General features: G+C 34.4%; 1 protein-coding gene across 11 annotated transcripts in view; it reads left to right on the top strand.

Moving 5' to 3' along the window:
• Positions 1–27314, top strand: part of PGBD1 (piggyBac transposable element derived 1) — a 128403-nt gene that overhangs the window by 29717 nt on the left and 71372 nt on the right. For all 11 annotated transcript variants that reach the window (XR_012481627.1, XM_074265050.1, XM_074265049.1 and 8 more), the window contains 5 exons: positions 1432–1842; positions 2162–2288; positions 9734–9816; positions 14153–14270; positions 14829–14925. Coding sequence is in view for 10 of the 11 variants with exons in the window: in XM_074265050.1 (XP_074121151.1) it covers positions 1447–1842; positions 2162–2288; positions 9734–9816; positions 14153–14270; positions 14829–14925 (821 nt within the window). In the remaining variant the exon portion in view is untranslated. The remainder of the gene's footprint in view (positions 1–1431; positions 1843–2161; positions 2289–9733; positions 9817–14152; positions 14271–14828; positions 14926–27314) is intronic.

Below are 27314 nucleotides of genomic sequence, written 5' to 3'. Positions count from 1 at the left end.
CAGTGGAGTAAACAACATGCAAAAAACTATGTTCAAGAAATACATATAAAAGATAAATTGGAAATTTAATTTTAGAGGAGATTTAGTAGGAGTTAAGGAGAAGAGGAAGCTTATTGCAGGAGGTGAGATTTTAGTTGGGACCTAAAGGAAGCCAGGGAAAGAGGAAAAACATTCTAGGCATGGGAAAACAGTGAAAATGCCTAGAGATTGGGAGTGGAGTGTCATGTTCAAGGAGCAGCAATAGGGCAAGACACCAGATCACAGATTACTTAGCAGTAAGGTATAAAAAAGACTGGAAAGGTGGGAAGGGGGGCCAGTTTATGAAGGGCTTTAAAAGCCACAGAGTGACATTTGATACTGAAAGTAACAGAAAGCTACTAGGATAGATTGAATAGAGAGATGACATGGATCTGTAATTTAGGAAAATCATTTTGATGACTGAGGAGAAAATGTACTGGAGTGGTGAGATATTTGAGAAAGGGAGACCGATCAGTACACTGTTGCCATAAGCTGGGCACAATAGGATTGAAAGCCTGTCCCAAGGAAGTGGCAGGATCAGAAGGATTACATATTCAAGAGATGTTATAAAGGGAAAAGACTGCCTTTTGCCTTTCTTTGTTTTTGCCACTAATTATCATAGTGGCATTTAATAAATCTTTATTGACTGAAGTGAGAGGTGAAGGAGAGTGAGAAGTAGAAGACAACATCTAGGTAGAGAGACTGGGTACCTGGCAAGATGGTGGTGTCCTGAACAGTTATAGGGAAATTAGGAAGAGGAGAGGGTTTTGTGTGGCGGGGGTGTGTGGAAGATAATGGGTTTAGTTTTGGTCCTCTCTAGCATTTTTTTTTAAAATCTTGGTTTTTAAACAGTAACAAAGAGGAAGATTGGTTTACTACTTTTACTTAGACAGAAAGGGAAAACTGGTTTAATCCATGTTTGCTATTAGAGAACTTTAGTTTATTGAGATAATACACAAGTGTCATTCATTTTGATTGAAGGTCAGAAGTTGCTTCCCAGGCCTGGATATCCTCAGTGATGCCTTTGAGAGATTCATATGGATTATTTTATAGGACAGAGGACTTGGGGAATGTGATCTGAAGGAAGCAGTTCCTCATAGTCTTGTTTATTTCCTCAAAAAGGAATGAATAAAGAGTAGGCCTTCTACTTCTGAATTATTAGATCTTGGCAACTTCTTTTTCCTTGAAAATTTTGCTTCAATTCCATAAGCTATATTAAATGATCATGAGGCAATAATTATAGTTGATAGAGTGCTAGATTTAGGAAGACCTAAGTTTAAATCCTACCTCAAAGACACTTGGCTTTTGTGACTTTAGGTAAATTAAGTAATCTCAGTTTCCTCTTCTGTAAAATGAGAGGTTTAGATTAAGTTTCCTTACAATTCTAAATTTGTAATCCAATGACTTTTTTAGATATTTAGCCTCAAAATGTCCGAAGACTTTTCTGTCACAGTTCCAGAGGAACAGAAGGAAATTTTGAAAGTGAAAGAAGAAGACCTTACATGGGAACAAAAGTCCAGCCAAATTGAAGAAAACTGTCTTAACCAGGAGACCTTTAGGCAGCGTTTCAGACAGTTTTGCTACCAGAAGACAACCAAACCCCAAGAGGCTTTGAGCCAACTATGGGTGCTTTGTTCTCAGTGGCTGAGGCCCGAAGTACATACAAAGGAAGAGATGATAGAGTTGTTGGTGCTGGAGCAATTTCTGACTGTCCTGCCACAGGAGCTCCAGGCCTCAGTGAAGAAGCGTTTGCCACAAAACAGAGCAGAAGTAATTACTGTATTGGAGGAACTGGAGCAACAATCAAATAAACCTGGGCAGCAGGTAGGAAGGTGAATGGTATCATGAAAGCAGCCATAAGGATGGGTTTTGCAGTGGGTTTAAATTAGTCAAATTTGCTTGTAACTGGGTTTGCTTAGCCATTAATCTCAAGGTCTATCATGTTCCTTCTTTTCTCCTACTGCTTTAGAGAATTAAATGCAATTCTGGTTTCTTTTCCCCTTGTTTTGTTCTGGGGAGTGGGGGTGGGGATTGAGGGGGAGATTTTTTTGTGTGTGTGTGTGTGTGTATGTGTTTTTTTTTTTTTCTTCTCAATCTAAATTAATTCCATGGTATCCTTACATACCCAAAATTTTGTTCCTAGACTTCAGTTCTTGCACAAGGACTAGAAGAACATTCAGAGGAGACAGAGCATCAAGGAACATTCCAGGAGTCACAAAGCCTCCAAGTGAAATGTGAATCTCAGGATCCTAATCCTCTACAGAAGAATGGTAAGTGTTAGAATTTAGACTTGTATATTTTTTTTATTTGTTTGTTTCAAAAAGCAGAATAAGAAAAAAAGAAAAACAGAAAAGGAATACAAAACTAAATCAAAACAAAAAAGAACATTGGTATGTTCCCAGAAGAAAGAACACTAGGGAGGATTCAAAATATATGACAACAAATGATCAGATCAAGAAAGTATATATATTAGAAGAAGAAATTAGATTCATCAATGTCCATTTTTTCCTTTACTTCCTTGCAAATTGTTCTTTGGTTCTCTGATGTGCACCTTATTTGGTTTATTCTTTTTTTCCCCTTCATTCCCCCCTCCCAAGCAAGCTACAGTTGTTGTATTTATACATATGTGTGTGTGTGTGTGTGTGTGTGTGTGTGTGTATATATAAAGAGATATACATACACACACTCTCTCTCTCTCTATATATATATACACACATGATCTTCAAGTTCATGGAAGATCCATTTTTTCTCATTCATAATTATTGATAATTTTGCTGGATATGACATTTTTGGCTATAGGCTTAGACTTGGAAGCCCTGGAAAGTTAGCTTGCCTGCATGAGGGAAGAATTCCTTGGATTCAAGTATTGGCTGAGCTTATATTAAAATGAATAGAGAACGTTAGAATTAAAAAAGACATTTGAGTACAATCTCATTTCTTTAAGGCCTTGAGATATGAAATGACTTTGCAATACTGATTAGTGGCGGAGTTGGAACTAAAATACAGATAGTCTGACTTTCAGTCCAGTGTTGTAAGAATACAACCTTGCTGTAGTATGTACAACCTAATTTTAATATTTGGGTATGTGACTTTACACAGATTCATTCTTTTTGCCATAGTAACTATGTCCTCATTAGCCTATTTTGTTCTTTAAATTCATGAGTTGTTGTTGAGTAAAGCCATTGTATTTTAATAACTAGGCATTAATAATTTTGTCTTTCTTGTACTCCACTTTATAATTTTCTATCCATTGAATTCTATAGACTTCTTCATCTTGCTTTCATCTTTGACAAGTAGCAATAACTATTACTTATAGACTACAATAGCAAAACTATACACAGAGTCATTCAGGCTTATTAACACAGCCTAATTAAATTATTAATGACTCTTATAATCACCCCCCATATCCAATTTGTTGCCAAATCCTCTTGATTCTACCTTCATAACATCTCTTGGATTTGCCTCCTGACATTGCTCCTATCTTGTGCAGATCTTCATCTCCTCATGCACAGGAAAAATAATCACTTCTCTTTTGATTAATGGTAGAAATAATCATAGAAGTAGCAGAATTTCTTTTTTAAAATTTTTTTTTAAATTTTATAGCTTTTTATTTACAAAACATATGCATGGGTAATTTTTCATCATTGACCCTTGAGAAACTTTCTGTTCCAACTTTTCCCCTCCTTCCCTCTTCCCCTAGATGGCAGGCAGTCCAATACATGTTAAATACAATATATTTATATAGTTATCTTGCTTCACAAGAAAAATCGGATTTAGAAGGAATGTAAAAATAATCTGAGAAGAAAAATAAAAATGCAAGCAGACAATAAGAGATAGAGTAGAAATGCTATGTTGTGGTGCATATTCATTTTCCATAGTTCTTTTGCTGGGTGTAGCTGGTTTTCTTCATCACTTAACAATTGGAACTGATTTGGATCATCTCATTGTTGAAGAGAGCCACTTCCATCAGATTTGCTCATCATGCAGTATTGTTGTTGAAGTGTATAATGGTCTCCTAGTTCTGCTCATTTCTCTTAGCATCAGTTCATGTAAGTCTCTTCAGGCCTGCTGGTCATTTCTTACAGAACAATAATATTCCATAACATTCATATACCACAATTTATTCAGCCATTCTCCATTCAATTTCCAGTTTCTAGCCATTACAAAAAGGGCTGTCACAAAAGTTTTTGCACATATGGGTCCCTTTCCCTTTTTTAAGATCTCTTTGGGATATAAGTCCAGTAATAATACTGCTGGATCAAAGAGTATGCACAGTTTGATAACTTTTTGAGCATAGTTCCAAATTGCTCTCCATAATGGTTGGATGTATTCACAATTCCACCAATAATGTATCAGTGTCCCAGTTTTCCCACATCCTCTCCCACTCTTCCTGTCATCTTAGCCAATCTGAGAGGTGTGTAGTGATATTTCAGAGTTGCATTTCTCTGATTAATAATGACTTGGAGCACCTTTTCATATGACTAGAAATAGTTTCAATTTCTTCATCTGAAAATTGTCTGTTCATATCCTTTGACCATTTATCAATTGGAGAATGGCTTGATTTCTTATAAATTAGAGTCAATTCTCTATATATTTTGGAAATGAAGCCTTTATCAGAACCTTTGACTGTAAAAATGTTTTTCCCAGTTTATTGCTTCCCTTCTAATCTTGTCTGCATTAGTTTTGTTTGTACAAGAACTTTTAAACCTGATCTAATCAAAATTTTCTATTTTGTGATCAATAATGATCTCTAGTCCTTTTTTGGTCACAAATTCCTTCCTCCCCACAGGGATGAGAGGTAAACTATCCTATGTTCTTCTAATTTATTTATAATCTCAATATGCCTATATCATGGACCCATTTTGACCTTATCTTGTGCATGATGTTAAGTGTGGGTCAATGCCTAGTTTCTGCCATACTAATTTCCAATTTTCCCAGGAATTTTTGTCAAATAATGAATTCTTATCCCAAAAGCTGGGGTCTTTGGGTTTGTCAAACACTAGGTTGCTATAGTTTTGATTATTTTGTCCCGTGAACCTAACCTATTCCACTGATCAACAAGTCTATTTTCTTAGCCAATACCAAATGGTTTTGGTGACTGCTGCTTTATAATATAGTTTTAGATTAGGTACAGCTAGGCTACCTTCATTTGATTTTTTTTCATTAGTTCCTTTGAAATTCTTGACCTTTTGTTCTTCCAGATGAATTTTATTTTTTCTGGTCCGTAAAATAGTTTCCTGGGTGGCTGATTGGTATAGCACTAAATAAAGATTTGTTTAGGTAGTATTGTCATATTGTTATATTCGTTCGACCTATCCAAGAGCACTTAATATTTTTCCAATTGTTTAGGTCTGACTTTATTTGTGTGAAAAGTGTTTTGTAGTTTTGCTCATGTAGTTCTTTACTTTCCTTTGGCAGATAGATTCCCAAATATTTTATACTATCGGCAGTTATTTTAAATGGAATTTCTCTTTTTATCTCTTGCTATTGCATGTTGTTTAGTGATGTATAAAAATGCTTATGATTTTTGAGGATTTATTTTGTATCCTGCAACTTTGTTAAAGTTGTGGATTATTTCTAATAACTTTTTAGTAGAATCTATGGGGTTTGCTAAGTATACCATCATAATCATCTGCAAAGAGTGATAATGTGATTTCCTCATTACAGAAGTAGCAGAATTTCAAAAATCATATAATTTGGTTGAGACCTCCCCTGTCACAGATCTCTCCCTACTCTAGTCAATATTCCTTCAACTATCAAAAGCATTTCCTAAAGTGCAGTTCTGACCATGTCTCTTCAATCAGCTCCCTATTACTCTTAGATCAAACACACCCTGGCCTTTTCTTGTCTTCCTAATCTTCTTAAACCTTCCTCCCCTCTCTCTATGTATTCTGTGATTCAGTGACACTGACCTCCTTGCTGATCTTTGCATCTGTCATGCTGTCTCTGGATTTCTGATATTTTCATTGGTTGTTGCCCCATACCTGGATTTCTTTCATTCCTTCCTCATCTTCAGCTCTTGTCTTCCCTAGTTTCCTTCATGCTTTACCTTCTGCAACAAACTTCAATCCTTCTTTTATTTATCCTTTAATTCTTTTTCTTCTTGAGATACTCAACCAAAGTCAGGTCAGTCATGTCTCAAGATTTTAATGTTAAGAGATGTTCCCACTGTGATGAGGGCTCAGAAGTATCTTTGTTCCTTCAGGAGTGGCTAGTATAGATTGATAGAGGTGGCTGGGCAGATGTCCAGATTTCGGTTCTGTTTTTGCCAAGTCAGCTCTGTTCTAGGATCCGCTCCCAATGTCGAGTTAGTAAAAACATACAAATCTTGTTTCTTGGAAGATTGAGTGGCGGCCACAGATGCTGAATGTAACATTCTTCTACAATCTTCTTCCCTGTATCAGTTGATTTTGTTAAAACTGTTTTCTTTGTTTCCAGAGAATGTTCTGCTGGGAGTGTAGGAGTAGGGAATGAAGTAGATATGCACATAGAAAAATAAATTGTACCAAAAACAAAGTTTTAATAAAACTTTATTTTAAGGAAAATAAAAGTTACTATGAACTACCCTTACTCCATAAAGATATCTTCTGCATCTTTATTCTTTCATTATTTATCATTTTCTTTAAGTAAGAAATAATTTCACTTTGCCCATATCCTCCAGTGGCTCACCTCATTTTAATTCTGAATCTACCTACTTCTCCTTGCTGCTAACTAACATATTCAGTTCTACTCATTCTTTAAAAAATTGCTGCTATCCCCTCAAACTATTGTTTTTTTCCCCCTATTGTTTAAGGCAATATGGTGTCAGAGAAGGTTATGAGCCAAAGCTCTTCTTGAGGTAACCAAAACCTGTGCCCCTGCAGTTCCCAGATAAGAACATAGAATAAGAACATAGAAAGCCAGGTGAGCCAGGTTCCTTGTTAGGGAGCAGTTTGCTTGCCATTCAGCAATATCACCCGTGAAATTGAGGGGCTGTGGTATTGATGATGGTGGTGGTGAAGGAAGTACCAGATTCTGTAGTTCCAGAGTAGTCAGAAGTCCTAACAGCTTGTGGTTAGGGGTCTCTCTTCTGGGTATAGTGGTCCACTGGCCTAGCAGAGGAAGAGGAGAAAAGAAGAAACAGAAGGAACAGCATACCTAGCCAAAAGCTACTATCCCTTGTGTTTCACATAAAGTCTATGTACTGTGTCCTTCTGGGTGTTGTCCCCATCTACATCTGGCCTGGGTGCAAAAGGAGGTGGACAGTCACTTTTATACTATCTAACCAGATCATGGTGCTCTTCTTCTCAAACTACACTTGTGTCCAGATAATACAATATTAAGGATTTGTCTAGACATTAAGAAAATATGTTTACCAAATCATCAGTTGACAGGATTGTTGCTACATTTTTGGCAATCAGGCTGAATGTTAAGGGTACTTATACTGAGTTCTGGGGGAAAAATGGCTTAAAGTGGCTTCCATTATATAGTAGTATTTTTCTTGGCCTGGAGTTATGTTAAAACAAAGTGCCAAATTTAATGAAAAAGAAATGAGAAATAAACTACAGACCTTGATGAATGTAGATATTCCAGTGGTTATTTTTTAAAAATCTTATGAATTTTCTAAAGAGAATAAGATATAATCTGGTGCTAACAAAAGTTACTGCAACTAGCAAATGTATATGAACAATTACTTAAATGAAATTTATGATGTTACATGAACCTTATATAAATACAATGGGAAAGAGAAACCATCTATGGTTAAATTTCTTTGCAAAGAATATCCAAAAGTTCACATTCACATTGATCACTTAGGCTCAGAAGAATTGATATGAGAAAATGGTTTCATAATCTCTTTGAAATAAAAAGTAAGTTGCCGATGTTCTGTGTTTCACTGGATTTCCAAAGAAGAAACAAGTTTTCTGGAAATAATATAAATTTCAAATCAAGGCTTTAGAAAACTTTTATCTGGTTGGTCTGATTGTTAATATATTCATGACAGATTCTGGAAAGAAAATTTATGTGAAATCTTGAATATATGGAGCTTTAATTAGTTGCCTGCTGGTTAGTATTAAAGTGTAAGCAAACTCTTGTCTACCAGCACTTTTTCATTTTTAACCCTGTCTTATGTATATTTAGAAAGAAGTCTTACTATTCTTTCTGTTGTCACTTCATTGCTGCTGTGCTTGCCTGATGAATTCAATTTCTTCTGCATTTGTTATTTTGGATGTTTGAAAGGCAAATAGTTTCTTCATAGCTTGTTTTCTGTAAAAAACATATTACAAACTCTTTGTTATTATTCACCATCCATCTTTTGTCCTATATGGTTAAGCTCATGTTTGCAGGATAGATTACCCTGGACTGTATCCTGGGTTCCATTGCTCTTAATAACTCTCTTAATGACTCTTAATAACTGCTCTTAATAACACATCCTTTCTTATTATAGTCCATGCAAAATAGTCCTGCATCATTTGAATGTCCTTTCCTTTATATGTGAAGACTTTTCTCCAGAAGACTTGCAGAACTTGTTGGTTTGAAATGAAATTAAATTTAACCATTATGTGTTTTGGAGTTTCTCAACCTTGGTTTATTGTTGTTTTTTCAGAGAGTGATCTGTGAATTCTTTCAGTTAGATTTTCATTTTCTGTGGTCAGAAGTTTGAGGCAATTTTCTTCTATTATTTCCTTAATAAAGTGTTGAAATTCTTTGTACTCTCTGGGAGACTACTAATCCTTTTTTTTTGAAAGCAATATGTTTTGCTTCCTTTTAATATTTCTATTTTTTTGCTTTTCTTCTAGATTGTCATTCACTTCTGTGTATTTTAATTCCCAATCTATTTTTCTCACATTTGCTTCTTTGGTGAAGCTTGCCATTGCAGATCCCAGTTTTTTCTATTCCACTTGTTATTTTTGCTTTGCAGGACATAAATTCTGCTTTCATAATTCCTCTTTTCTCTTTTAAATCATTCAGGAATATTGTGTTGTATTTTCATGTTTTTACATTCCACAGGATCCTTGGTCTCAACAAATGTTGGGTCATTTTCTTTTTTTTTATAATACTTATTAATAGATATTTGAAATCATTCATCAGATCCGGAGGCCATATTTACTTATTGTTTTTCCTGTTGATGTATCTTTTAATGTTCAAAGACTTAGAGGTTTTTTCCTTCCGGAAATTTTGGTGCTTTTGATACACTTATTTTCCTTATCATTCACTTCTCTCTTTCACTGATTGATTTCCCCCAGGGGTTGGAAGTCAAAGTGTTTCAGACTTCTCCCACATTCAGCAAGTTTTATTTCCACAAACTAAGTTTTTGCCCAAACTGACTTTTTGGTGAATTAAAAATGGCTGTATCTAGCTACAGCCTACATCCTTAGGCTTAGAAGTTGGGGAAAGATACCAAGTATAAATATCTGTTCCTGAGACCGTAACTTCTTTTGAATTCTAGGTTGAATTCTGTTATCACATTAGTCTTTTCTTCTCATATTTTATACACCAATTCTGTCCTATCATAGTTTTTTTTTCCCTAAAAATTTATAACTTTGAGGTCTGCCGCAGAATAAACAGAATTTTGCATTAGATCAGTGAGTGTAAGAATCTTTTATATAATTTGTACAATTTTTAGTATTCAATATATATTAAAAAGGTCTAGAGGATAACTGATTCTGGACCTCATGATAAAGGGCCATTACCTGACAGAATTATTCTTACTTTTGTCTTTTTTTTCTTCTTTTAGCTGTCGCTGATTCTTCTCATCACCAGGAGGACCTCCCCAGAGATGAGACAGTGGTATCAGTTTTTAATTCAGCTCAATCCCAGGTAAGTTTCAGTCTCTCTGTTCTCTTTGACAAACAGTTCTATCCTTACATATTTGTTGGTGTCCCTCGATTTTGCCTTTTTCTCCTCTCATCCTGGAATCTGAAGTATCTGGGAAGCTTTCTTATCTCTAATTTTTTGTCCTATTCTCTTTATATATTCTCCCTTTATCACCGGTATAGACATCCCTATCTCCCATTAATTAGGCATTTTCCTAATTTTTGTCATGGAGTTAATACTACATTTAGTTAGACTACAAGTCACATTATTTAATTTTAGCTGTATTTCTTGATAGTGCTTTTGCTCATCTTTTATTGATTTTCCAGTATATTCCTTATAGCAGTTAACTCAAATTGTCTTCCTTTGTTTTCAGAAATATTTTTGTTAAAAATTTAATAATGATGTCAACCAAAGACCACAAGCAAAATCAATGTATATTGAACTATAAAGTTTAAATAGGATTTAGAATAGGGAAAGACCTTAGATATCATTTAGTTCCTATTTAAACTTTATCCCAAAATCACAGAGACAACAGTGGTCAGAACTAGGACCCAAATACAGCTAGCTTCATCTTTCCTCTGATGCACCAAGCATTTTTACTGCATAGAACTTAACATAGAAGACACTTAATAAAAGCTTAAACTGAGTTGAGTGTCCCACAGAAGGCTGGTTGGTTGGTTGTTGTCTTTCATTCTCAAAAAGGACTAAAATGACAACACTATGTTGAAGTTAAGGCACAATGTGTTTGACTCTGGCTGATCAGACCAATGTGACCTCAGAAGACTCCCACAGGGTAAGGTACAAGTGGTTTGTATGAACATTTGGAGTGGAGATGTCTGTGAATTTGTACATCTCATTTTTTTTGAGCTACTGCAATTCAGTTTTACTTCTAGAGCACAGGGCTTTTTTGGAGGCAGACTTTGCTCAGCATTATCTCCCATGTCACATAAGTGATTCCAAAGTTCTTCAGAGAGACGTTGAGTATATCCTTGTATTGCTTTTTTTGACCTCCATGGGAATGCTTGCTTAGTGTGAGTTCGCCAAAAAATAGCATTTTAGAAAACAGTACTTTTGACATTCAGATAGTGATAGTGTGACCAGGCCAACAGAGTTTTGCTCTCCATTTGCTGACACACTTCTGTGTGTGGATGATGCTTTTATGTTTTCCCAATCACCAGTGGAGTGAAGTAGGATTTTATCCTTGCTCCCATCCTTTTTAACATGATGCTTTCAATGATGTTGGAGGCCTTCAATAAGGACAGAAACTGTATCAAAGTCAGCTATTGCACAGACAGTAAATTATTTAACTTGAAAAGGCAAGACTAGAGTGGAAGGACAGTTGGTAGATGATTTTTTGTTTGCAGATGATTATATACTCAGTGCAGCCACTGAGGCTGAGTTGCAACAAAGTATGGATTGATTCTTTGCTGCTTGTGTTAATTTTGGCCTAACAATTAACACCAAGAAAATAGAGATCTGTACCAGCTAGCACACCATCATCAATACATGGAACCATTAGTTACAAAAAATGGACTGATAATGAAACATCTTTCCCTTCAGTACAAATGGTGCATTAGGGAAGGAATGTGTAATGATGTCAAATATGATGAGTGGTTGGATCTATATACCAGATATTGGTATATATTACCAGAAAGAACTGTATTGCAAGGAAAAAGGGAAATGGAAAATGATGGCAATTTTTTTTTACTTATTAAAAAGTCATTGAAAATTATTCTTTGAAGTCAACCAGAAAAAAAAATTTCATTGGATTTTCAGTGCCCAGACAACTCTACCTTTTATCTCTCACAATTCTACACCCAGTTTTCCAAGTTCCATTTCCATCTGAGTATTCTATTATCATCTAGACTGCTCAAATCATTATGCTCTTCATTCTTAGCATCTTTTATCATAATTTATTTCCTTGCCTCTAGTGCCACCATGAATTCTGCACCTCTTTTGTAAATGTGAACATTAATTGAACTAATTTTTTTTAAATGATTGAATCAACAAAGGCTTGAAGTACAGGTTGGGAGGAGAGGGGAGAGAGTGATGCTGATGACTTTGTTCAGCTCTGCCTCACCTAAACTCAGTTCACTCTCAAGTGAAAAGATCAGCCTTGTGATGTCATTGGTCAAAGATGAACAGCAATCTGTGAGTAATAGCAGCTGTCCTCTGGAAACTCACTAATCAGTTTGGGTAATGCTGCTATTTCTCCTCCTTTTCCTTTTCTTCTTCCTCTTCTTCCCTCCTCCCATGTGGTCCAATGAGATATTTTTTCTGATTGATTTCAAAGAATAATTTATTATTTGAAGTGTAATACCTCAAATACCACATGTGGGTGCTCTTAAGCAAAGGAACATAACTTTTGGTCACTTATATTTTATAAGATATCTTAGGGCTTCAAGGCTAGATTAAAAAAACTATATTTAATTTTACTTTTATTATTATTTTGTCAAAAAGAAACAACTTACTTTTTATCCTGTACAATTTCCATTTATGATTTCTTGAAATATAGCTCTGGAAAAAGTCTTTAAAAAATTCTGTTATAATTCAAATGGAGTTACTTTATTATGCCTTTAAACCCTAATCACTCTGATTTTCACTGCATGACCAATAATAGGACCCAGCCCAAGCTTCTACTGCTCATTGTTTGGGTTTTGATGACTTAAAGTGAGGGCAAATGGCAATTGTTTTCTGTTTTAGGAAGAAACTCTTGAGAATCTTCCCCTACCAGACTGATGCTTTTGTGATCTTAAACTAGACCAACTTTTATCTCGGTTCTTTCCTAACTCTTAGTCATTGAGTGGCCTCGCCTCAAACAAACTGAGATGTGAGACTGACTTTATTTTAAAAAGCAACTTTCTCTGATAAAGGTTTCATATCTAAAACATGTATAAGCAACTGATTCATATTTGGAAGAATTTGAGTAATTCCCCAATTGATAAATGATAAAAAATAATGAACAGACACCTAGCATCTCCAACCCTGCCTTTGCCCTTTTATTGTACTTCCCATTGAAATGCTTGTTTCTTCTGGCCACTAATCAGTATCCACGTCTTTGATAATCTTCATCTCTTGCTTATTATACTTGTTTGCTATTCCTGTTTTCTGCCTTGTCGAACCCTTCATGTTTTCTAGTCATCTTAATCATTCCATGGTTATACTGTCTCTCTGATCCTCTTACCTTTCTTTTCCACTAATGAATCTGGATTGTCCCTGTAGCTGTAGACTAAATGGTTACATGCTTTCTTTAGATCTGTAAAAGAAAGGACCTGATAAGTTCATTAAAATCACCAATTGTGGCTTAATGTATTAATCTACCTAAGAGTGATTTACATTTTATTTATGGCAAAAGCCTTAAATAAGCATTCTTGAAAGTCACTAGTCTATCAACAAACATTTATTAAGAGTTTGCTATGTGCAATTTGTGATTCATAAAGAAAAACAAAAATAGTCCTATATACCATTCTTATGTTAGATCAATCCATTGCTTTTGGTAGTCTAGAGCCGCACTGGACAAAGCTTTATAAATTCTTGTTGATGAGTTTCATTTGCAAAAAATTAGTAAGGTATCTTTTTATCCTAAAAAAATTAGTAAGGTATCTTTTTATCCTAATGTTTGTGTAGGTGACTTTGTACTAATTACTACTCCTTTTCTCTCCCATTCTTGCAATTCCTTCTTGCCTTTGAATTCCTAGTTTTCTTTGAAGTTTAGTACAGTCACTTCCTATAGGACAAAACTTCTTAAATTATGAGTTGTGATCCCATGTGGGGGCTGTGTATCTGAATGTAGGGATCACAAAAAATTTGGCAACAGTAAAAGGTATCAGATATTTTGCCAAGATTTCATTCTCTTATATAAAAATAAACAAGCACATCCATCTCATTAGTATGCAAATTTGCTTTTATCTTTAATAAATCGTAAAATTATATGCATACCAAAGAATTACTTTAAAATAAATTTATTTATTATTTATTATCAGTAAATGTTTGATTTGTTTCTTTATATCCTATGTACCCAGAGCCATATAAAAACTTCTCAGGCAAAAAAGGGGTCACAAGTGGAAAAAGTTCAGGAAGCTGTGCTATAGAAGACATTTCCTGATCTTCCCCTTTCCCCATTGAATTAGGGCCTCCTTTTCCCCCCACTCCTGCTGAAATTACTTCATATTTCCTTTCTATATGCATTATATATACTTACCTCTATAAATATTACTTCTACACCCACTGTAAGACACTTGGAGACTACATTTTTATTTCTGTTTTTATATCCTTGTTGCTTAAAGTCTGACACAAAATAGACAATAAATGCTTATTGATTTTTTTTTTCATAATTCAGACATCAGTGAAGACTGAGGAAGAAGACCAATTCCTTGTTTCAGAAGATTGGCAATGTTTTGACCCAGCTGAGAAGAATACATGTGGGAATGTGGAGCTGAAGAACCTTGACTTGCTAAGTAAGGAAAGACCATTGGTACCACTTCATCCCATGCCCCAATCCTCCAACCCTGACTTTGCTAGTAACCAAACACTGTTCCATATCTATGATATGGAACTGTTTCCTACCTTCCCTAATCCTCTGAGCTTCCTGGTCACCCCAAATTTATCCACATCCGCATTCTGTTCTCATCTTTTTACTCTTCTTTTTCTGCATAGAACCTTTTTTAATGAACTTGTTCCCCATTCTATGGGCCAATTCAAAATCATACTTAACTCTTCTTCCTTTACCCTAGCCACATCTTCATCTTCAATCAAAATCTTTCTTGTTTAAAAATATCCTTGTGTAACTCTTCTCCCACTTCATCTTATTGATCTTTCCAAATACTTTCTGCCCTCTTTATTCTATCTTTTTAGTACTTTTTTTACTTTCTCTTCCTCTTTCCCCATATTGCAATACATTTAATTCCTGCATCCCATCATAGATGTTTCATTTGCATCATCTTACTCCCCCTATTTTAGATTCCTTTCTCCTAGAATAGAGGATCGATGACATTTAGATGTTTTGTTTATTTCAGCTGGAGAGGTCATGATTAAAGATGGAATGTTGCTTCCAAAACCAGAAATTTCTAAAGAAACAGAGCCACAGGAAGAAGTTTCTAGTGCACTCAAAAGGTATGTTCTTTGGGTTACCAGTGTTAAGAATCGTAGGAACAACAGATTGTAAAGTAAGCAAATAAAACATTCAGGCAAGACAGTTAAATATCTGTTAGATAATGGAAAAACTCATTGAGAGCTTCAAATGAAAGCTACTCCATGAGTCTTATGGTTATAGTTTCTTCCTGGTATATGGTTGGTCATCTTTGCATATCAAAGCTAGATAAAGAGCTAGCTCTCTGACTGTCTCTGTCTCTCTTCTGTTAATAAGTGTATGTATGTTTTTTTACCATGACATGTATTTGGTCATATTTATGTGGCTTTTTTTTCTATCACTCAGTAGTTCTGATCTAACATCATAAGTTATGTTACAATGAAATTCTCTTCATGAAGTTTCCTTGTATCATGTTACTTAAAGCAGTTCTGACAAAGACATTTCATAGCATGCTTTCCCTCTCTGCCTTCTCTATAGATTTCTTTTTTTCCCCTAGTTTCCAACTTCTTTTTTTTTAACATGATAAGTATATTTATTTATTTATTTATTTATTTATTTTTAATTCATTTTTCCAAATTATCCCCTCCCGCCCTCCACTCCCTCCCCCCGATGACAGGTAATCCCATACATTTTACATGTGTTACAATATAACCTAGATACAATATATGTGTATAAATACCATTTTCTTTTTTTTTTTTTTATTATTTTTTTTAATTATTTTTTTATTATATATATATATATATATATATATTTTATAATATTATCCCTTGTATTCATTTTTCCAAATTACCCCCCCTCCCTCTATTCCCTCCCCCCGACGACAGGCAATACCATACATTTTACATGTGTTACAATATAGTCTAGGTACAATACATGTGTGTGAATATCATTTTCTTGTTGCACAATAAACATTAGAATCCGAAGGTACATGCAACCTGGGCAGACAGATATTAGTGCTAACAATTTTCATTCCCCTCCCAGTGTTTCTTCTCTGGGTGTAGTTATTTCTGTCCATCATTGATCAACTGGAAGTGAGTTGGATCTTCTTTATGTTGAAGATTTCCACTTCCATCAGAATACATCCTCATACAGTATTGTTGTTGAAGTGTACAGTGATCTTCTGGTTCTGCTCATTTCACTCAGCATCAATTGATTTAAGTCTCTCCAGGCCTCTCTATATTCCTCCTGCTGGTCATTTCTTACCGAGCAATAATATTCCATAACCTTCATATACCACAATTTACCCAACCATTCTCCAACTGATGGACATCCATTCATCTTCCAGTTTCTAGCTACCACAAAAAGAGCTGCCACAAACATTTTGGCACATATATGACTCTTTCCGCTCTTTAGTATTTCTTTGGGATATAATCCCAGTAGTAGCGCTGCTGGGTCAAAGAGTATGCACAGTTTGATAACTTTTTGGGCATAATTCCAGATTGCTCTCCAGAATGGCTGGATTCTTTCGCAACTCCACCAGCAATGTATTAGTATCCCAATTTCCCCACATCCCCTCCAACATTTGTCATTATTTGTTCCTGTCATCTTAGCCAATCTGACAGGTGTGTAGTGGTATCTCAGAGTGGTCTTAATTTGCATTTCTCTGATCAGTAGTGATTTGGAACACTCTTTCATGTGAGTGGATATAGTTTCAATTTCTTCCTCTGAGAATTGTCTGTTCATATCCTTTGACCATTTATCAATTGGAGAATGGTTCGGTTTCTTATAAATTATGGTCAGTTCTCTATATATTTTGGAAATGAGACCTTTGTCAGAACCTTTGTTTTTAAAAATATTTTCCCAATTTGTTACTTCCCTTCTAATCTTGTTTGCATTAGTATTATTTGTACAGAAACTTTTTAGTTTGATGTAATCAAAATCTTCTATTTTGTGATCAATAATGATCTCTAGTTCTCCTCTGGTCATAAATTCCTTCCTCCTCCACAAGTCTGAGAGGTAGATTATCTTCTGTTCCTCTAATCTATTTATTATCTCCCTCTTTATGCCTAAATCATGGACCCATTTTGATCTTATCTTGGTATATGGTGTTAAGTGTGGATCCATATCTAATTTCTGCCATACTAATTTCCAGTTTTCCCAACAGTTTTTTCCGAATAATGAATTTTTATCCCTAATGTTGGAATCTTTGGGTTTGTCAAAGATTAGATTGCTATAGATGTACCCTTTTTTGTCCTTTGTATCTAATCTGTTCCACTGATCTACCGGTCTATTTCTTAGCCAATACCAAATGGTTTTGGTGACTGCTGCTATATAATATAGCTTTAGATCAGGTACACTTAGACCATCTTCCTCTGAGTTTTTTTTCATTAGTTCCCTTGCAATTCTTGACCTTTTATTCTTCCATATGAATTTTGTTGTTATTTTTTCTAGGTCATTAAAATAGTTTCTTGGGAGTCTGATTGGTATAGCACTAAATAAATAGATTAGTTTGGGGAGTATTGTCATCTTTATTATATTCGCTCGGCCTATCCAAGAGCACTGAATGTCTTTCCAATTATTTAAATCTGACTTTATTTTTGTGGCAAGTGTTTTGTAATTTTTCTCATATAATTCCTGACTTTTCTTTGGTAGATGGATTCCCAAATATTTTATACTCTCAACATTTGTTTGGAATGGAATTTCTCTTTGTATCTCTTGCTGTTGCATTTTGTTAGTGATATATAAAAATGCCGAGGATTTATGTGGATTTATTTTGTATCCTGCCACTTTGCTGAAATTTTGAATTATTTCTAGTAGCTTTTTAGCAGAGTCTTTGGGGTTCTCTAAGTATACCATCATGTCATCTGCAAAAAGTGATAGTTTAATTTCCTCATTTCCTACTCTAATTCCTTGAATCTCTTTCTCGGCTCTTATTGCCGAGGCTAGCGTTTCTAGTACTATATTGAATAGTAATGGTGATAGTGGGCAACCTTGTTTCACTCCTGATCTTACTGGGAAAGGTTGCAATTTATTTCTATTGCATATTATGCTTACTGACGGTCTTAAATATATACTCCTGATTATTCTAAGGAATAATCCATTTATTCCTATACTCTCAAGAGTTTTTAGTAGGAATGGATGTTGGATTTTGTCAAATGCTTTTTCTGCATCTATTGAGATGATCATATGGTTCTTATTAATTTGATTATTAATATGGTCAATTATATTAATAGTTTTCCTAATATTAAACCAGCCCTGCATTCCTGGAATAAATCCTACTTGATCATAGTGTATTATCTTGGAGATGATTTTCTGAAGTCTTTTTGCTAATATTATTTAAGATTTTAGCATCAATATTCATTAAGGAGATTGGTCTATAATTTTCTTTCTCAGTTTTCGATCTGCCAGGTTTAGGTATCAGTACCATGTCTGTGTCATAAAAGGAATTTGGTAGGACTCCTTCATCCCCTATTTTTTCAAATAATTTATATAACATTGGGGCTAATTGTTCTTTAAATGTTTGGTAGAATTCACATGTGAATCCATCTGGCCCTGGGGATTTTTTCCTGGGGAGTTGATTAATAGCTTGTTCTATTTCTTTTTCTGAAATGGGACTATTTAAGCAATTTATCTCCTCCTCTGTTAATCTAGGAAGCCTATATTTTTGGAGGAAGTCATCCATTTCACTTAAGTTATCAAATTTATTGGCATAAAGTTGGGCAAAGTAACTCCTTATTATTTCTCTAATTTCCTCTTCATTGGTGGAAAGATCCCCCTTTTCATTTGTAAGACTATCAATTTGATTTTCCTCTTTCTTTTTTTTGATCAAATTTACCAAAGGTTTATCTATTTTATTGGCTTTTTCATAAAACCAACTCTTGGTTTTATTTATTAATTCAATAGTTTTTTTACTTTCAATTTTATTGATTTCTCCTTTTAATTTTTGTATTTCGAGTTTAATTTTTGGTTGGGGGTTTATAATTTGGTCTTTTTCTAGCCTTTTAAGTTGTAAGCCCAATTCGTTAATCTTCTCTTTCTCAATTTTCTTCAAATAAGCCTCTAAAGATATAAAATTTCCCCTTATTACTGCTTTAGCTGCATCCCAAAGATTTTGATATGATGTCTCATCATTATCATTATCTTGGGTGAAATTGTTAATTGTTTCTATAATTTGCTGTTTCACCCAGTCATTCTTTAAGATGAGATTATTCAGTTTCCAATTACTTTTTGGTCTATTTACCCCTAACTTTTTACTGAATGTAGCTTTTATTGCATTGTGATCTGAGAAGAAGGCATTTATTATTTCTGCCTTCCTACATTTAATTTTGAGATCTTTATGTCCTAATATATGGTCAATTTTTGTATAGGATCCATGAACTGCTGACAAGAAAGTATATTCCTTCCTATTGCCATTCAGTTTTCTCCAAAGGTCTATCATACCTAGTTTTTCTAATGTTCTATTTACTTTTTTAATTTCTTTCTTGTTTTGTGGTTTGATTTGTCTAAATCTGAGAGTGCAAGGTTGAGATCTCCCACTATTATAGTTTTACTGTCTATTTCTTCTTGCAGTTCTCTTAACTTTTCCTTTAGAAAGTTAGATGCTATACCACTTGGTGCATATATGTTTAGTATTGATATGGCTTCATTATTTATGCTACCTTTCAGCAGGATATAGTTTCCTTCCTTATCTTTTTTAACAAGATCTACTTCTGCTTTTGCTTGATCTGAGATAAGGATAGCTACCCCTGCTTTTTTGGCTTTACCTGAAGCATAATAGGCTCTGTTCCAACCTTTTACCTTTACTCTGTATGTATCTCCCTGCTTTAAGTGTGTTTCCTGTAGGCAACATATTGTAGGGTTCTGCTTTTTGATCCAATCTGCTATCCGTCTCCGTTTGATGGGATCGTTCATCCCATTCACATTTACAGTTAAAATTACTAATTCTGTATTTCCTGCCATCGTATTATCCCCAGCTTATGTTTTTTTCCCTTGACCCCCCTGATCTCCCTCCCCGATATTTAATTTACAGACCCCCCCCTTGTGACGCGCAACCCTCCCTCTTTTTTTTTTTTTTTTTTTAGGATCCCTCCCCCCTCCCTCCAAGTCCCTTCACTTATTCTCCTTTTCCTTTTCCCTTTTCCTCTCCCCCCTTTTAATGAGGTGAGAGAAAATTCTCTGAATAACAAATATGTTAATTATTTACTCTTTGAGCCTCTTCTGATGAGAGTAAGATTCACACAATGATTCTCCCCCTCACTAAGTTCCCTCAGATAATTTATCTAATTGGTTGTGAGGGAGTGAGGACGTTCACTGAGTCGTGTGTTTCTTCTCCGCCATCTTGGCTCCGCCCCCATAAATACCATTTTCTTGTTGCACATTAATTATTAGCTTCCGAAGGTATAAGTAACCTGGGTAGATAGACAGTAGTGCTAACAATTTACATTCACTTCCCAGTGTTCCTTCTCTGGGTGTAGTTATTTCTGTCCATCATTGATCAACTGGAAGTGAGTTGGCTCTTCTTTATGTTGAAGATTTCCACTTCCATCAGAATACATCCTCATACAGTATTGTTGTTGAAATATACAGCGATCTTCTGGTTCTGCTCATTTCACTCAGCAACAGTTGATTTAAGTCTCTCCAAGCCTCTCTGTATTCCTCCTGCTGGTCATTTCTTACAGAGCAATAATATTCCATAACCTTCATATACCACAATTTACCCAACCATTCTCCAATTGATGGACATCTATTCAACTTCCAGTTTCTAGCTACAACAAAAAGAGCTGCCACAAACATTTTGGCACATACAGGTCCCTTTCTGCTCTTTAGGATTTCTTTGGGATATAAGCCCAATAACTGGGTCAAAGGGTATGCACAGTTTGAAAACTTTTTGGGCATAGTTCCAAATTGCTCTCCAGAATGGTTGGATTCTTTCACAACTCCACCAACAATGTGTCAGTGTCCCAGTTTTCCCACATCCCCTCCAACATTCATCATTATTTGTTCCTGTCATCTTAGCCAATTTGACAGGTATCTCAGAGTTGTCTTAATTTGCATTTCTCTGATCAGTAGTGAATTGGAACACTCTTTCATATGAGTGGAAATAGTTTCAATTTCATCATCTGAGAACTGTCTGTTCATATCCCTTGACCATTTATCAATTGGAGAATGGTTTGGTTTCCTATAAATCAGGGTCAGTTCTCTAAATATTTTGGAAATGAGATCTTTGTCAGAACCTTTCCTTTTAAAAATATTTTCCCAATTTATTACTTCCCTTCTAATCTTGTTTGCATTAGTATTGTTTGTGCAGAAACTTTTTAGTTTGATGTAATCAAAATCTTCTATTTTGTGATCAATAATGATCTCTAATTCTCCTCTGGTCATAAATTCCTTCCTCCTCCACAGGTCTGATAGGTAGACTATTCTCTGTTCCTCTAATCTATTTATGATCTCATTCTTTATGCCTAAATCATGGACCCATTTTGATCTTATCTTGGTATATGGTGTTAAGTGTGGATCCATATCTAATTTCTGCCATACTAATTTCCAGTTTTCCCAACAGTTTTTTCCAAATAATGAATTTTTGTCCCTAATGTTGGTATCTTTGGGTTTGTCAAAGATTAGATTGCTATAGATGTACCCTTTTTTGTCCTTTGTATCTAATCTGTTCCACTGATCTACCGTTCTGTTTCTTAACCACTACCAAATGGTTTTGGTGACTGCTGCTATATAACATAGCTTTAGATCAGGTACACTTAGACCACCTTCCTCTGACTTTTTTTTTCATTAGTTCCCTTGCAATTCTCGAACTTTTATTCTTCCATATGAATTTTGTTGTTATTTTTCCTAGGTCATTAAAATAGTTTCTTGGGAGTCTGATTGGTATAGCACTAAATAAATAGATTAGTTTGGGGAGTATTGTCATCTTTATTATATTCGCTCGGCCTATCCAAGAGCACTGAATGTCTTTCCAATTATTTAAATCTGACTTTATTTTTGTGGCAAGTGTTTTGTAATTTTTCTCATATAATTCCTGACTCTCCTTTGGTAGATATATTCCCAAATATTTTACACTATCGACTGTTATTTTGAATGGAATTTCTCTTTGTATCTCTTGCTGTTGCGTTTTGTTGGTGATATATAAGAATGCTGAGGATTTATGTGGATTTATTTTGTATCCTGCCACTTTGCTAAAATTCTGAATTATTTCTAATAGCTTTTTAGCAGAGTCTTTGGGGTTCTCTAAGTATACCATCATGTCATCTGCAAAGAGTGATAGTTTGATTTCCTCATTTCCTACTCTAATTCCTTGAATCTCTTTCTCGGCTCTTATTGCCGAGGCTAGCGTTTCTAGTACTATATTGAATAGTAATGGTGATAGTGGGCAATCTTGTTTCACTCCTGATCTTACTGGGAAAGGTTGCAGTTATTTCTATTGCATATTATGCTTACTGAAGGTCTTAAATATAATGCTCCGGATTATTCTAAGGAATAATCCATTTATTCCTATACTCTCAAGAGTTTTTAGTAGGAATGGATGTTGGATTTTGTCAAATGCTTTTTCTGCATCTATTGAGATGATCATATGGTTTTTATTAATTTGATTATTAATATGGTCAATTATACTAATAGTTTTCCTAATATTAACCCAGCCCTGCATTCCTGGTATGAATCCTACTTGATCATAGTGTATTATCCTGGGGATGATTTTCTGAAGTCTTTTTGCTAATATCTTATTTAAGATTTTATCATCAATATTCATTAAGGAGATTGGTCTATAATTTTCTTTCTCAGTTTTCGCTCGACCTGGTTTAGGTATCAGTACCATGTCTGTGTCATAAAAGGAGTTTGGTAGGACTCCTTTATTCCCTATTTTTTCAAATAGTTTATATAGCATTGGGGCTAATTGTTCTTTAAATGTTTGGTAGAATTCACATGTAAATCCATCTGGTCCAGGGGATTTTTTCCTGGGGAGTTGATTAATAGCTTATTCTATTTCTTTTTCTGAAATGGGACTATTTAAGCAATTTATCTCCTCCTCTGTTAATCTAGGAAGCCTATATTTTTGGAGGAAGTCATCCATTTCACTTGTTATCAAATTTATTGGCATAAAGTTTGGCAAAGTAACTCCTTATTATTTCTCTAATTTCCTCTTCATTGGTGGAAAGATCCCCCTTTTCATTTATAAGACTAACAATTTGATTTTCCTCTTTCTTTTTTTCTGATCAGATTTACCAAAGGTTTATCTATTTTATTGGCTTTTTCATAAAACCAACTCTTGGTTTTTTTTTATTAATTCAATAGTTTTTTTTACTTTCAATATTATTGATTTCTCCTTTTAATTTTTGTATTTCAAGTTTAATTTTTGGTTGGGGGTTTTTAATTTGGTCTTTTTCTAGCCTTTTAAGTTGCAAGCCCAATTCGTTAATCTTCTCTTTCTCTATTTTCTTCAAATAAGCCTCTAAAGATATAAAATTTCCCCTTATTACTGCTTTAGCTGCATCCCACAGATTTTGGTATGGTATCTCATCATTGTCATTATCTTGGGTGAAATTATTAATTGTTTCTATAATTTGCTGTTTCACCCAGTCATTCTTTAAGATGAGATTATTCAGTTTCCAATTACTTTTTGGTCTATTTACCCCTAACTTTTTACTGAATGTAGCTTTTATTGCATTGTGGTCTGAGAAGAAGGCATTTATTATTTCTGCCTTCCTACATTTAATTTTGAGATCTTTATGTCCTAATATATGGTCAATTTTTGTATAAGATCCATGAACTGCTGAGAAGAAAGTATATTCCTTTCTATTGCCATTCAGTTTTCTCCAAAGGTCTATCATACCTAGTTTTTCTAATGTTCTATTTACTTTTTAAATTTCTTATTTGTTTTGTGGTTTGATTTGTCTAAATCTGAGAGTGCAAGGTTGAGATCTCCCACTATTATAGTTTTACTGTCTATTTCTTCTTGCAACTCAATTAACTTTTCCTTTAGAAAGTTAGATGCTATACCACTTGGTGCATATATGTTTAGTATCGATATGGCTTCCTCTATAGATTTCTTATAAATTACAAAACACAACTTCTTGAGTTATAGAGAGAAGTACTTCATAAGACATTTTGTGTTTTGTATATATTTATATATGTATATGCAACATATATAGGTATATATGTATGTTGTTTTCTTAATCTTCCCACGTGTTGCATTTTGATTTACCCTCACCCTGGTAGATGTAGATTTTCAGAGACAAATCAACTACTCTAATTTACATTAAAATTCTCTCATGGTCTAAGGAGTAATTCTGTTATAGGAAGATACACTCCTCTTTTAACAACCTTTTAACGGTTGAGCCCACCTTGCAGTGCATTTTTAGACAGTTAAGTGGCAGAATAGATAAAGACATGGATTTGGATTCAAGAACAATTGAGTTCGTATCTTGCCCCAGATATTTACTTGTTTTTAAAATTGTTAAGTTCTAAATTCTCTCCCTTATCCCCACCCACAATTAAGAAACCACATGTGAAATTATACACAATATTTCTATAAAAGTCAAGTTGTGAAAGAAAACATAAATCTCTCAAATATCCTCAAAAAATTAAGTTTAAAAATATTAAGAGAAAGAGAGAATGCTTTGATCTGAATTCAGACACATTCAATTCCTTCTCTGGGTGTGGATAGAATTTTTCATCCTAAGTCCTTCGTAGTAGTGATGTTTATTACATTACTGAAAATAGCAAGGTCATTTCCATCTTATCATTCCAGAACATTGCTGTTACTTTGTGTATAGTATATTTCACTTTGCTTGAGTTCATGGAGGATTTTCCAGGTGTTTTTGTTTTGTTTTGTTTTGTTTCCCCGAGAGCATCTTGCTAATCATTTTCCATAGAACAATAACATTCCTTCACAAATACATTCCATGCTTTATTTAGCTATTCCCCAATTGATAGGCCTCCACTCAATTTCCAAATTTTTTGCCATGAGAAAAAGAGCTGCTATGAGTATTTTTTGAAAATTCATATTTCTTAAATTGAACATGTTTAAAAAGCATTTGTGGAATAAATCCTGTAAATAATTAATATGAAAATTAAAAAACAATAGAAAATACAATTCTTAACCCTTAAGATCCTAGACTAAGTTGAAGACAAAATACATAGGATATACATACATTCAAAGTCAACGAATATCATACATATATAAAATAGAATTTAACAAAAGTGAGCCTGTGATGATATTGTACACAGGGACTAATGAAGAGAAGGAAAGGGGAATAAGCATTTATTAAGTGCCTTCTATACTCCAGGCACTGTGCTAAGCAATTTACAAATATTATCTCAATTGACCTTTATAATAAGGTGAAGGAAGTAGTTGGTGTTATTACCATTTTGTAGTTGAGAAAACTGAGGCAGATAGAGGTTAAGGGACTTGCCTCGGGTCACATAGCTTGCTAGGATCTGAGATCAGATTTGAACTCTGGGGATAATAATGTGAGTGCTACTTATAAGAAAAGTGTTTTGTGAATAAAAGATATAGTAAACAAGTCCATCATGAAGCAGAAAGGGATGGGATCCAGATCACATGTGGAAGTTAACAATAGTAATACAACATAAAAGAGGGAAATTCTATAATCTGTTTTTTTCCCCTATTGCTACCAAAAAAAAAATAGAAGCAAACATTGATTGAAAGTTTAAGTGTTTTTCTGTGTGCTGAACACTGTGCTAAGTACTGAGGATCCAAATATTGGCAAATACAAAAATTGTTCTTAAAGAACAGAGGAAACCAACATGTAAAGGGGAGCTGGATAGTCCTGTGGTATAGAAATGACCAGAACATGACCTTGTTCCCAGAAAATAAAATGAAAGATCCCTTACAGAGTTGTAAGTACCAGGGACAAAGTTTAAGGTTGCAGTTATGGAGAGATGAGTGTGATAGTCTTGACTGATACCACCTCACTTAGCCTTCTTGCCCTTCTGACTAGAGAGCTTAGAAGGTAAAGTACCAAATTCCTCCCAATACCATTCTTTATATAGAGGACAGATTCCTAGTATATTAGGATTGCTTTCAATCACCTCATTGTTGAAAAGAGCCAAGACCACCACAGCTGATATCTTGCTTTTGCTGTGTACAGTGTTCATATGAGTCTTTCCATGCTTTTATTAAATCATCCTGATGATCAAGCATATAGAACAATAATATTCCATAACTTTTATATACCATAACTTTTTGATCTATTCCCCAAATGATGAGTATCCACTTAATTTCCAGTTTCTTGCCACTATAAAAAGGGCTATGACAAACAGTTTTGTGCACAAAGGTTCTTTTCCCTCGTGTTTGATGTCTTTGGGATACAGACTCAGTAACGATACTGCTGGATCAAAGAATATGCACAGTTCATTGCAAGCATTTCTGAGGAAAAGATCAGAGCTGTTTTGGGTCACATGAGATACAGGTTGTAGGATTAGACATTTCCTTTGATTCCCATGATTTCCCATATCTTTCTAAAATAGAAATTATGTGCCAAATATAAAGCAATTTCAGTTGTCTCCATGGTCTAGGACAGGCCCTTCTGCTAAGGACCATTTGGATATTTCATGGGTCATCAAAATTTTCAACTTACAGAACTCAAGCAGTGGGAAGTTGTTGTATTAGCTTTCAGCTCACCTTCAGCTGCAGTAGCCTTAGCAAATGATTTTTCTGGCCTTATGTGGCTCACAGGCTGAATGTTATCCACTCCTGGGTAACTAGGGACACCAAGAAGTGAAAAGAAAATAAAACAAACCACAAAACCACTTAACTTTACCTTACTGATCTTGGGCAGATACTTGATGGAACATAAAATTAAAATGGAAATTGGTTCAGGGACTACAAATAAGATACAGATCCAAATGATTCTGGGCAAGTCATTTAACCCCAGTTGCCTCAGCAAAAAAAAAATAAAATAAAATAAAAAAGAAGAAAATGATAGTGATAAAACATACCACAGGATGCAGCTAATGCAGTCATTGGGCAAAATTATAATCTTACAATCATATGTTGACAAAATAGAAAAAAAGAGGATTGATGAATGGAATATGCAAAAACTTAGAAAATAAAAAATCCTAAAATAAGCACAAAAGAGCAGATACTAAAAAACTAGAAGAGAAAAAAGAAATTAGAAACAAAAATAAACACATTACAAATAAAACTAAAAGCTGGTTCTTTGAAAAGGCTAGTAAAATTGATGAACCATTAGCAAATCTGATTAAAAAGAAGAGAGCAGAACATCAAATCAATAAAAAAACAAATGAGCAAGATAAAATTTAAAAAGAAATAGAATAAGAATGTAATATCCCAGTTATATTCTAATAAAACTAAAAATACAAAAGAAATAAAGTAGTATCTTCAAAAATGGAAGGTAAATCAAATGATCAAAAGGCTGGAGAGATCTCAAATAATTGATCCTTAGAAATGGAAATAGATCTAGTTGTAGAAGAACTACCA

This window comes from Sminthopsis crassicaudata, chromosome 4 (genome assembly GCF_048593235.1).
Source record: "Sminthopsis crassicaudata isolate SCR6 chromosome 4, ASM4859323v1, whole genome shotgun sequence".
NCBI lineage: Eukaryota > Metazoa > Chordata > Mammalia > Dasyuromorphia > Dasyuridae > Sminthopsis > Sminthopsis crassicaudata.
The sequence above is the reverse complement of the archived record's forward strand: the minus strand, read 5'-3'. Positions and strand labels throughout refer to the sequence as shown.